At 38.1% G+C, this 13,731-nt stretch overlaps 1 protein-coding gene across 2 annotated transcripts in view; it reads right to left on the bottom strand.

Annotated features, from left to right (window-relative positions):
- RAPGEF2 (Rap guanine nucleotide exchange factor (GEF) 2) overlaps positions 1–13,731 on the bottom strand; it is a 177,641-nt gene that overhangs the window by 147,456 nt on the left and 16,454 nt on the right. For both annotated transcript variants that reach the window (XM_011970525.1, XM_011970526.1), the window contains exon 3: positions 6,691–6,774. In XM_011970525.1, the coding sequence (XP_011825915.1) occupies positions 6,691–6,774 (84 nt within the window). The remainder of the gene's footprint in view (positions 1–6,690; positions 6,775–13,731) is intronic.

Raw genomic sequence — 13,731 nt, 5'->3', positions numbered from 1 at the left:
ATGAGAATAGTATTTCAGCCTCTCCAAACTGATTAGTTAAATGTTCTGTTTCTCCATTTATTCTCATTATAGCTGCCAGCTCTGATTTAAAATGTGATTATTAAGAGTACCACAGCACAGTTTTAATTTTTAAATTATGGATACAGTTGGTATCAATGAAGGACAAGCACTAATTGTAAATGGACACAGTCAATGTGGTGCAAATACATGATATGCACATTTCTTTCAACCTTCTGCCAATGTTACTTGAGACCTAATTTACCAACAGTCCCGGCTTTCCAACCAAGTTATACAGCTTTGTAAAGTAGAGCTCTCATCAATGCCACTATTACCAATGCTTCTGTAACTATTTCACTCCCTAAACTACACTTGCATTCTAGATAAATTGATCTCAATCTTTTGCCCTCACTCAAGCTGTTGGTTATGTTTGAATTGTCCTCACTCAATCCTATCTCTGTGCCATCACTTATGTTCTTTACCATGTCCACATTTTCTTCCTGATCTCAGTTTCCAACAATCTAAATTATAAACCCAACTCAAAAATACCCCCTTAAGAGCCACCCTTGAGGACCTTCCACATACATTAAAATATCCCTCTCTTTGAAATGATTTTGCATTTTGTATGGTCTTTGCCACGTCAATTTACACTGTACTACGTACTTGTTCAATGATACCCAGGGAAATTTTTCTACTTCCCATGCAACCGCCTCATTGCCGCAAGCAGATACTAAGTTACATGACGGCAGGGGTAGATCATCTTGCTTCTTTTGAATACTCTAGGACTCACTGTAGAGACCACACAGTAGGAGAGTGGTCAGGTCAATGCAAGTTTCAATTAATGTTTGAAAAAACACTGAAAAATATAAAATGAGGAGAATAATCCATAGATAAGCATGGAAAGGGCCCATGAAGCAAACCTCAATTTGGATGGCACTTCACTGCACAGCAGTTCCCACTGCCAGTACATTTTCAGTTATAGATAAAATTTCTTAACGCACTTGTAGTATAGATTATTTTGCCTACTAAGTCTGCTGCCCAAATAACCTGGTAAATCAGACCCTAGAGTCCATGCATCAGAAGCCACCACTCTCTGTATAGTCTTTGTCCTAATTTCTCTGGTTTCCAGCCTTAATTACCATCCTCCTATTGGCATCTTCAAAGTTCCTAGACTAATAGCTACCCTGGGATTAATTTCCCTTCAACCTTACAGTCCCTACCTGGCCAACACATAAAAGAAAGTGAAGAGATTCCTCTCCAAATGCTCTATATAAAAGATATAAAAAGTTTTAAACTATCAGAGCAATAAAGATGCTGTTTATGATTAAATATGGGACACATGACTATTTCTATTAAAAGGCCCTTCCTTTGAGACTTCTATAAAATTGATTTTATTAAGAAAATCAGATTAAGCATTTCAACAGCAGTGATTTTTTAAGACTGTGACCAATATAAAAGAGTCTCTCTGTATAACAATAATGATTCATGTCTTAAATATCTAGCATAGACCAGGTGCAGTGGCTCACGCCTGTAATCCCAGAACTCTGGGAGGTCAAGGTGGGAGGATCGCTTGAGGTCAGGGTTTGAGACCAGCCTGAGCAACACAGCAAGACCCCATCTTTCCCCTCAAATATTTTTCAAATCAGCAGGGCATACTGGTGTGTGCCTGTAGTTCCAGTCACTTGGGAGGCTGAGGAGACAGGATGGGTTAAGCCCAGGAGGTTGAGGCCACAGTGAGCTAAGATTGTGCCATTGCACTCAAGACTAGATGACAGGCTGAGAACCTGTCTCTTTAAAACCCAAACAAACAACAACAAAAAAATGGCAGTGGCTCACATCTGTAATCCCAGGATTTTGGGAGGCCAAGGTGGGAGGATCAGTTGAGGTCAGGAGTTCGGGAGCAGCCTGGCCAACAAGGTGAAACCTCGTCTCCACTAAAAATACAAAACTTTGCAGGATGTGGTGGTAGGCACCTGTAATACCAACTACTTGGGGGGCCGAGGCACGATAATTGCTTGAACGTGGAAGGCGGAGGCTGCAGTGAGCTGAGACTGTGCCACTACACTCCAGCCTGGACAACAGAGTAAGACTCCATAACCCCTCCCCACAAAATAAAAATTGTACACTTTTTTTTCCTTACTGCAAATAGGATTTTTAATGACTGATAAATTACTAGAAAAATGCTCTAACTCAATGAGTTAACATAAAACCTAGGTAACCTATCTCCTTCTCTAACAAATAATCTAAAGAGCTAGATATACATTCAGAAATACCGTCTGAACCTATCTTTAATAAATTCCTAGCCTTCCAGAAGTCAGCAGCCAAAAAATAATATATTGGTTCATTATTATATTGTGACTTTATTAGGAAATAGGCTTCATCATTCACAGAATGGGGTAATTTTAGACAAAAATTTAAATTCCACAATTTCTAATTTTTTTTTTTTTTTGAGACAGAGTCTCGCTCTGTCGCCCAGGCTAGAGTGCAGTGGCCGGATCTCAGCTCACTGCAAGCTCCGCCTCCCGGGTTTATGCCATTCTCCTGCCTCAGCCTCCCGAGCAGCTGGGACTACAGGCGCCCGCCACCTCGCCCGGCTAGTTTTTTTTTTTGTATTTTTTAGTAGAGACGGGGTTTCACCGTGTTAGCCAGGATGGTCTCGATCTCTTGACCTCGTGATCCGCCCGTCTTGGCCTCCCAAAGTGCTGGGATTACAGGCTTGAGCCACTGCGCCCGGCCATAATTTTTTAAATATACTGATTTAGGGTATTTAGGGGCAATGAAAATTGTCAATGTTTTCCTATCCATTACGTACAATAGCATAAAGCAAAGGTACATTAGAAAACCATTTCTAAATCTGCAACCTCATAAGATAATCTTCATCTATTGCTTTCCAGCCCCACAGCTGTTGCAAATGATGCCTTTGAAAATATTATGTAGGAAAAACTCCTTCTTCTTACTACCCTCTGCCTGTCAATTATTTTAATCAATCAACCTGTAATGACTATGGGTGTAATCAGCACTCATAAAGTTATGCAGCACACAACCTTACAACTGAGTGGCCACAACTGCTTCACTCATAGATTTGAAAAAAAAATCATAGTTTGCACTGTTTCTATATTCACCTATGGCAAATATTCTCTCTCACCCACACACTCCATTCTTAAATTACCTTTGCTAGCAATCTTCTGTTGATACAAAGACACTGAATTCATTTTAAACGACTTTTAAGAAAACAATAACTATAAATTGTACCTTACTTCAATACAAACTATAATTCAAATAAGAGTTTAGCTCTATCTGAAGGCAACAACATATGTAACAACATAAAATACATGGCGTTACAGGCACTTGCATAAATATCAGTGTTTCAAAACTTGACAAATTTCTAGTAGATTAAAAACAAAACTCACAAAAACAACATTCATAATCACTGAAACTGCTTGAAGTGGAGAAGAAGAGTAAGCAAGCTGTCAGTGATAGTCACATAGGAATTCATAAGCCCTACAAACCTTAACAAGGAGCAACACTCACGTCTGAACAACCGAAGTAAAAGCACATACCCAAACCACCCTCATCTATCTAGGAAGGTAACTAAAACAAAAGAAAAAAAATTAGAAAAACATAAAATGCTGACTTAAATGTCGACTGAGGGATTTCAATAAGGCTAATTAAATCTGGAAGCCAAATGACAGATTTTTCTGCCATATATATCCTCCTTTTCACTGGATGAAATCATGTGTCAAAACAATTTCATAAGAATTAGTCAAAAATATAAAAATGTTGTTCCAGATCTTTTGGTACTTTCAAGGTGAATTACCCGTCAAAACGAGTTGGCACTTTCAAGAGAATGCTCAGTTGACTTATTATATACTGATAACCAATTTCCAGGCTTACACGATAAAAACATAGGTTGAAGAATCATCTGCAAACTAGTTGTTTTATGAAACTGGACTGTCAGTAATACCTAATCCATAAAGAACCTCAGTATTTTCTGGGAAGAGAAATATATATTGAATCACTAATGCCAATCTTCAGCATAACACCACTAAACTCTTTCTCATTAAAACAATCTCAGTCCTATTCCTAAGGCAACATCCCCAAAGGAAACAAACAACTTGGACAGTGCAAATGTCAGCAGGTGCAACATGAAGCAATAACCTATAAATAGTACTGGCTTGTCATTCTGTTAGAACCGCCATTCCCTCTTTCACCCTATTAAAGTACTAACTGGCAAGCACTTGACATCCAGCCAGAAAAAGAGTAACTTATGTCATCTTTTAAAATAATTAGATACAGAGTCCAATGTGCTCAAGGAATAAGTCTGAACTGCAAGTCCTCTTTTTTCTAGAATAGCAGTCTTTTGAACATTAAGTTCCCTTTCCAGAAGTTAGAACAAGCTGTTACTTGACTAGTTGATAACGGCTGATAGTCAAGGACGACCACTACTGGCTTCTTCACTGTTCTAGGGCTTCGGTCTTATGCATTTAGTTTGTACAACAGACCTTGTATTAAGATGATGATAAAGTCACAATCAGTGTTCTTTTTAAGACATAAATTTCAAATTGCATTTGCTACAGCATTATTTATAATAAAATGTATCCTTTACAATTATTAACTAAATTGTGGAAAGTTCAAATAACTAAATGTTAAATTGGCATTAAAAGTTATAAAGAGTAAACCTTTTCATGAAGAATTTTTAATATTATAAGGCAACATATATATTCTTTAACTGGAATAAGGAAGACATTAAATTGTATTTAAAGCATGATCTTAAGCATATAAGCGTAGAGAAAAAATACTATTAAAGAATGATTATCTTGGATGAGAGGATTTTAGCTGATAATGTTTCTTCTCTTTATTTTTGAAAATGTATATGGTAATTACTACTATTATATTAAATTATATATAATTTTTAAAATATGCCAATGCTTAAATATTGTTTGCTAGCACCTTCTTTCAAGTTCAGAAATAGAGTCAGACAGAACCTCCAGAAAGGGACCAAATAGTAGGTCCTGAGTCTGAAGGAGTGGAAGAGCTTTACGATTCCAGTGGAGATATTCCTGCGGGAAACAGAATTCCTAGAATTATCAAAGCTAGCTCACAGGGTCACTCCAGGCTTTCTAGGCAGATTTCCAGGAGGTACAACCACCCTCCATCCTGTATTACCATAGTTTCCTCATTCATAAAATACAGGTAATAACTGTACCCACTTCAAAGGGGAGTTATGAAAGTATTTAATATACACAAAACATTTAAAATGGTGAATGGAAAATAAGGTAAAAGCTTAGCTATTTTGTCATCATTCTTTTATTACTATTATTTTTACTACTACAATTATTACTATCTCTATTACTACCGCCACCACCACATCATTTCCAAGACTATTACTCAGGAACAAGCAGGCAGTAGAGCTTCCCTCCCTCATGTGACCATTTTCCAAAGAGAATATGTTTGTCAATTTGACCTCAAAGAAGTAGAAGGGCAAAGAGGCATGAGAATCGCAGCCGAGATTATTTTTAATTAGATGCAATGTGCCTCTGGCACTCCTTCACTAGCACTCTGGCCACCAAAGGCCCATTCTACTCACGTCAGCTACCACACCCAGGCTGATCTTTCTCCACAGTGTAAAATTACCTCTCCTTGTTTCAGACTCTGACCTTTTATAAAAATTTGTTCACATCTTTCAAATAGATTCTTCATAAGAGCCTGACCCATACAGAATATTTATCAACAAGACATTTGAATGTTTTTATAGAAGAGCTAAGTGACAGAAAGGGGCAATCCCCGTACTTTAATAAATTTAGTCAATTCAAATAAAATATTTATTTAGTAATTTAAAATAAAAATACTTAAAAGTTTAAAACCTTTAGTAAAAATTATTTACTTGCGAAAAGTACATAGAAACATAACTACTGAAACTCAGTAGCTGACACCCTTGGGGAACCTGAACCTAGGCAATCATGTATGCAACAGATGAGCCCTAACCCTTTCTGGACACAGCTGGTTGGAAGACAGGAGTACATCCGCCCCAACCCAGGCCAGTCAGATTGTATTCTGAGGAATTTAAAGACAATACCAGCACTGCAGTCAAACAATGTAAACATTAGGGACATAAGCCCTTAAGCGAGTAACATAAGGCCTTAAGTGAGTAGTCAGCACATACAAGTCAAAGACAGGCAGAAAGGAATCAACAGCCTTACAGAACAGGTAGCCAATCTACAGACAAATGCAAAAATGAAAGGTCCTATGGTCTTGAGAAGCAAAAAATGCCAATGAAAGTCCCTGCCTCTCCATTTCTAGTCCCATGTGGTCTTAAGGAACTTTCTTTGCCTCTCTTTAAACGTTTATGAGACTGCCTGCTATACTCTTTAAGTTCGTCCTCCTTTATCTAAGCTATCTTGAACTGATTGTATTTCCTAGGAGCAAATGTGCCCTCAACACAGCTGACATAATCATGTAACAAATGCACATGTCATCAGTATGTTTTCTGTTCTTGCCCTTTGTTAAAGAGATTGGAACAGTGCATACAAAACAAAGTTATTTCTTAAAGATTCATGCATCAACACCCCAAAGTACTGTCTTGCTTTGTGTCAGCAGAAGAGGACACAGGAATAGACAAGAATTTTAGAACTCAATTCTGCAAAATAATTTCAAGCTTCATGGATAATCTGTTACAGAATGTCTATACGATACCTGCTTCTTGGAAGAAACATGGATTCCTTGATGAACACGGAACCAGAAAGAAGGATATACCAGCAGGTCCCAATATCATCGGGGCTGAAAAGAAACGGTAACAGAATCAGATTGTTACCTATAACAACAACAACAACAAAATTAAAACATATAGCACAAAGTACAGCACCCATATTACTTTTAAAATAATAAAGAACAATAGCATAAAACACATTGATGAAAATACCATTATTCAACGATTGAAATCATTTTTACAAATTACTTTATATCCCTGAAATACACAAAAGATAGTTATTAGTATATTTAAATGTTTCAAATGTTCCTTAGACCAACAGCACCTATCATTCTAAGTTTTATTTTTTACTTTTTTGAACACGAAATACTTTCACTTGCTTCATAAAATGAAAAAATACCCAGAGCTATCAGTGAAACTTACTATTCCTAATCATTTTCCCTGTCTAGCAAGTTCTCACATTTCTCCACTATTTCTTTGGTATTCTTTTAGAATTTATGTATATGCACACAATAATGGACATACATTCTTATCCTTCCCACCAACTTTTTTCTTTGTTACAGAAAAGATAGCACACTCTACACAGCTCTTTTCTTTTGCGATAACTCTTAGAGATCTTTTCACCAAAAGATAGTTTCCTTGAGCATTCTTTTTACTGCTGTAGAGCATTCCTTTCCATTGTATGGATGTGCCATATTTGACTCAAGCAACCCCCTACTGACAGTCATTTCCCATTGTTTTCAATATTACACAATTATATAAAAACAAATAAAAACTGCAATAGTAATTTTGTACATACAGTAGTAGCTGGAAGACAAAGTCCCAGAAGGGCAACTGTTGGGTCTAGGAGCACATACACAGTAATCTTGTTAGATACTGTCAAACTGTCCGCCACAGGTAGTTGGCGATGTATATGCCTACCTACTTCCCCACAACCTTACTAATATAGTTTGTCATAATTTAACAAATATTGACAAATTTTATGTGGAAGGCTTTTCTGGATGTTTAGAATATGTCGGGGAAAAACAACAGAAAGATCCCACCCTCATGGAGATTACATTCAAGTCTCATTGAGAAGACATCTGAGCAAAGGAGGTGAGTTAGCCACGTGGATCCTGAAGGGAGCAGCATTCCAGGCAACAGGCAGGGAGGATGGGGAGTGTGAGTGCAAAGGGCTGCCACTGCCAAGCAAGGTCAGGGTGACTGAAGCGCTTCTGGATGTTTTGCCAATCCGCTTGGTGAAAATGGTATCTCAGTTTATTTTTCATTTGTTTTTCTTATAAGACCATCTTTTTTATGTTCATGAGTCATTTCTGTTTCTTTTCTGTAAAATCACTTCCTAACTTTTAACTAAGTCTCTAATTAATTACTCTAAGCCTCTAATTAATTGTGAGGGTTTTTTTTTTTCCCGGCTGGGTGTGGTGGCTCACGCCTATAATCCCAGCACTTTGGGAGGCTGAGGCAGGTGGATCACCTGAGGTCAGGAGTTCAAGACCAGCCTGGCCAACATGGTGAAACCCCGTCACTACTAAAAATACAAAAAAAATAGCAACAGTGGTGGCTCACACCTGTAATTCCAGCTGCTTGGGAGGCTGAAGCAGGAGAATTGCTTGAACCCAGGAGGTGGAGGTTGCAGTGAGCCGAGATTGGGTTACTGCACTCCATCCTGGGTGGACATGGCGAGAGATTCTGCCTTAAAAAAAAAAAAAAAAAAATTGTGAGATTTTTTTCTAGGCGTACTTTACAAAAACTGGCCTTTTGAAAACAAAAGCTGTGAATATCTTTTCTCCCAGTTTGCTGTTTACCCTTGGACTTGGTTTATGGTGCCTTCTGCCATGAATAAGTTATTTTATCGTATATAGTCAATTGCATCAAATTTATTAGTTAGGACACAAACTCAGCTACTATTAAAAAATCTAAACATAGCAATGGCATAACATAACCAAGGAGGAAGTTCATTATTCTCTCATACACAAAATAGTGTGAACATGAGAAGTCCAAGACTGATAAGGTGTTTCCATGATATTGGGAAGCCACACTCCTTCTGTTTTGTGGTTCAGCCGTCCTCAACCCATGGCTTCCATCTCATATTCTAGGGTGGCATCTCATCCACCACATCCACGCTCCAGCCAGGGGGAGGAGTAGAAAGGAGGCACAGAGCATACCCCTTTTCTTTCAAGAGCACAACGTGGACGCTGCATACTACGCTCCTCTCAGATCCCCGTGAACCATATGCACGTTGCAAGGGAGTCTTCAGCAATTTCTGCCAAGTCCCTGCTTTGTCTGGTTTCTATATTATGTCATGAAAAAGTTTTTAGAAGACACTAAATTCTATTTACAACTCTGAATAGTTACATCACTTAATAATGCCAATCTCTATCGCCTTATCATTTTCACTGTGCTATCTGCTTCCAAAGTGAATCAGCAGTTGAACATCTTTCCCCCCAAGTCCATTCTTCACCAAATTCATGACTACTTAGCTCAATAGCAATGCCTCAAGAAAACATAAAGGAAAAGCATTGTCAAAGAGTTTCATGTGAATGCAGAACCATAAAAATAAAATGATTTCTCAAGTGAAAATGCAAAGTACTTCAAAGAGTAATTCATATTTTTGTCTCCTCAGTTTTTAATCATTAGCTCTTGCAACCAGCAATCATTCGTCTGGTTTGTGAAAAAAACTTATTTGTCTTTATTAAGATGACAGCATTACTCTTAAATTCTGAATTATGCCAAGTAAAAATGTTATTCCAGACTCAAAACTAGTTTAATAATTTTTAAATAACAAATGGTGAAACATTAAAACAGAAAGCGGGAAAAAAAAATACTCTGTAAACTTTTTAAAATTTGTTTTTACAATGTTCCCTTTATCACAAAAAAGGTTGGCCCAAGGAAATAAAATCTAGAGAAATAGGAAATTAAGGTAGATCGTCACTTCCTAACTATGTGACCTGGGGCAAGTTACTAGAGCTGCTGCAAGGATTAAATGAGCAGTGATCATTAAATGCATATAATTATTCAGTGACAACTAATAGCGTTAACATGTTAGAAAGTACAATAAATGGCACCATGATCTAGATTATCTGTGACAGAGAGAAATAACAAACATTAGCTGGCTTTTCAATTATTTCATGTCTGTCAACTCTGAAGGCAAAAATAATAAGGACAAATTAAGTACAAGCCTTATAAACTCAGCTCTCCTGGCACTGATAATAAAACACACATGAAGTGAAAGACAACTGATGTTCAAAGTCGATCAAACACTGTGGCAGTGAATGCTCTAGCATCCTTAACACCTATCGATTAGCCTGTGTTTAGGGTTGACTCTTTATATCAGGAAATCCATGGGAAAGATCTGAGGATGTGAAGGTAAGTGGTAATCTCTAACACTCATTACAATTTTGTTTATCTGATAGACAGGCTGTTGCTCTACATTCCCCAAAGAATCCAAAGTTAACTTGCAAGAGTTATATTTGCTTTAGTAGGCATCTGCAGAGAATGACCATTCAATCAACAGTTATTAAATTCAGTGAGCATTTACCGCACGCCAGGCCCCATATGATAAGCAAAACTTTTTGAGTTGTCTCTTCTAAGGATTCAGGTTTTCGAAAAGTAAGTTAATTAAAAGTAAGAACACATAATTAAGGAATGTAAGAATACAAAAAAAACAGTGAATCTTATTTTACAGATGTTCTGGAAATAGTTGTAAGCTAGAAAAACCCCTCTCCTCTCCTCCTATCCATCCCCTACAGAATTTATGTTTCGTTCCTGTTATGCAAATTCCTTGCTGTGAGGTGTCAGCATCAAAAATCTGTTTTATTTAGTCTTACTTGTCTAGGAAATTCCCCTTACTTTATTAGAAAGCACTGTACTAACCACGCTTACTCTTTTCACTTACAATTATGCCTCAGGCAGACGGTGTTTCTGTGTGGGGTATAATGTGCTTCCTTTCAAGGTCTGCAAACACTTCCTTTCCACAGTGCAGCTGTTACTGGAGGGTTTTTACACGTGTATGTAAAAATGGAAAAGTGATTTTTTTTTAAGAAAAATGAAACTAAAATTATTAAAATAATACTTAGTAGTAGCAGCAGCAAATTGTTCAGTAGTTAAAGGGTATGCAAATTGAGACCTCACTTCCAGGCAATGAAGCTGGTTAAGAGAAGACTGACAATGATAGTACAGACGGTGCCCAACTTCCAATGATCCGACAAGCTTTTCGTCTTCACGACACGCTCAACTTCGAGTACCACAATTCTGCTTTTCACTTTCAGTACAATATTCAATAAATTACATGAGGTACTCAACAGTTTGTTGTAAAACAGGCTTTGTGTTAAAAGATCCTGCCCAACTGTAGGCTAATGTAAGCGTTCTGAGCATGTTTATGGTAGGCTAAGTGTATGTGTCGTTCTCACACTGCTACAAAGAACTACCTGGGACTGGGTAACTTGAAAAGAGGTTTAATTGGCTGACAGTTCTGCAGGCTGTACAGGAAGCATGACTGGGAGACCTCAGGAAACTTACAATCATGGGGAAGGGGAAGAGGAAGCAAGTATGTCCTACCATGGCGGAGCAGGAAAGAGAGCAAAGAGGGAAGTGCTACATATGTTTAAACAACCAGATCTCATGAGCACTCATCCACTATCATGGGAACAGCAAGGGGGAAATCTGCCCCCATGATCCCATCACCTCCCACCAGGTCCCTCTCCCAACACTAGGGACAACAATTTGACATGAGATTTGGGTGTGGACACAGAGCCAAACCGTATCATTAGGCTGAGCAATGATGTTCAGTAGGCTAGGTACATTCACTGCATTTTGACTTAGGATATTTTCAACATATAGTGGGTTTATTGGGATGTAACCACATTTGAGTAGGTGTAGTGGTAGATAACAAACATCTAAGACTAACACTGAGATTCTATTCTATCCAGTAGTTCTCAAGCCTTGATGTGCAAGTGAATCAACTAAGATGTTAATTTAAAATGCATCTATCCCACCCAATTTCTGATCATTAGGTAGGACCATCAAAGTGACTTTTAATCAAATATCCCAGATGATTCTTACGTATGGGGCTGGCCAACTCTGAAAAACTTTCAGAAAAATGGTCCTGATATGAAGTCCCAAGAGGAACAAATGGCAGGAAAAAAAAGTACAACTCTATCAATATCCATGCAACTAGGTACATGCATTGTATTAATCAGTGCTATTTTAATTTTTCCTCAAATAATTTTTTTAAAAATTATGAGCAAAGCAGCTCCCTCAAATGTTGCTGAAATGCCAAAGCTTAACCGTGAAAGAAACCTGACTAAGGATTTCCAAATAACCTGACACCACCAGTATTGGGCAAAAAAAAAAAAAAGAAATCTGAAGACTAAAGAGGTTTGTATAGGAAAGCAGTACTTGCAAGTCTCTCTAATCAGGAGAATTCACGCTTAGAGAAGACCTAATCCTTCTTAGAATCTCAGAATTTGATCACAGGATGATGAGCTAGGAACCACAATGGACAACAGATTTGATTTCAATACATCTCATCCTACAATGGACGAAACGGAACTCACAAAAGCCCTGGTATATAATGAGAAACTCTAAAAGGCTCTGATTTCTATTTTTCATCAACAGGAAGGAAATTAACAAGGCCAAACAAATACAGACCATTATAAAATGATCAGTTCACCTTCCAGACAGACAGAAAGTTGTAAACAGACAGAAAGCCTCTGGGGCAATCAGAACTGTATGATCTCCGCTGAGCATTACCCCAAACCTAAACCAAGAAAAATGGGCATGAGGGAAATACTTAATCTGACTCCCTCTCCTCTCCCACCTTCCTTCCTACTAACCCTCAACATAACCCACTGCTCCTGTCTGGCTGCTTTCCTTCTGTTCCTTCCAACTGTGCCACACTGTTCAGGATGTTTACCTCTCTCCATCTACCCTCTGCATCACACTGTACCTTAAGAGATGGCTCAAAAACTACTACTTTAAGGAAATCTTCTCACTGTTTTCCAAACTCTAGAATACTTAGCCCATCTAATTTCATCGTTTTATGTTTGTCTGTAATGATTTCTTATTCCTGATCACCTTCTTCCAACTACAATGAACTTCCTTTCAGGGCAGGAACGTTCATGCCTAGGAGAAGCTGGGCAACATTTCAGTGATCATTTGCTCAGGTAAATCAGATCAGATGACATCCTTCTGATGAACCCCATGGTCCTTCGCAGGAGAAGGTCCAACCTCCCTGGCAGAGTCCATGAAGGAAGCAGGAAAAGGCTGTGCAAAGAGCACAGGTTCCAGAGTGCAGGTTCTGGAGCACAGATTCCTTCTTCCACACCAGCCACGTGATCCTGGTAAAGTCAAATTCTGAGACTTTAGTTCCTCAACTGCAAAATGCAAGACATTGATACCTTCTTCACAGAGCTCCTTTTATATAATGAAACAATATATATGCAGTACCTTGTATGATGGGTACAAAAAATACTAGTTCTCTTCATCTCCTTTCCTCTCTTAGCATCATCTCTGAAAGGACCAACCTACAGTTTTGCTTTCTGCTCGCAACCCCAACATTCCTTATGCTGCAAACTTCATCCTGTTCAGCCAAGCCACACATTTTTTTTTCCACCTATGCCACAAAGGTTTCGGAAAAACCTGCTGTCTAGCTTCTAAATAGTATATTTTCTCTTGTAAATGTATTACTCATCCTTCTAGTTCCAGATTAACTATCACCTCCTCTGAGAAGTGTTTTGGTATATTCCAAGGAAAGTGAGTCATTTCTTCCAGCTTCCCAGTGCCCTGTGTACATGTTCACGTGAAGCAGGTGCCAGTGTCATAATTACTCACAGTAGGTGGTTTCTCCTCGGTAGTTTTTAAACTCCTCTAACTCTTAAGTACCCCCAATATATACACTATATAATACCTGACTGGCACTCAAATATTTTCTTAATAAGTAAATTAATGAACGGAGTAGACAGGAACCCAGGTAAGGTATTAAAATGCTTGAAAGTCAAAGATGTAAACTTCAGTTTACCAGTAAATGG

The sequence above is a fragment of the Mandrillus leucophaeus genome, unplaced genomic scaffold, assembly GCF_000951045.1.
Source record: "Mandrillus leucophaeus isolate KB7577 unplaced genomic scaffold, Mleu.le_1.0 Scaffold95, whole genome shotgun sequence".
In the NCBI taxonomy this organism is placed as follows: Eukaryota; Metazoa; Chordata; class Mammalia; order Primates; family Cercopithecidae; genus Mandrillus; species Mandrillus leucophaeus.
The sequence above is the reverse complement of the archived record's forward strand: the minus strand, read 5'-3'. Positions and strand labels throughout refer to the sequence as shown.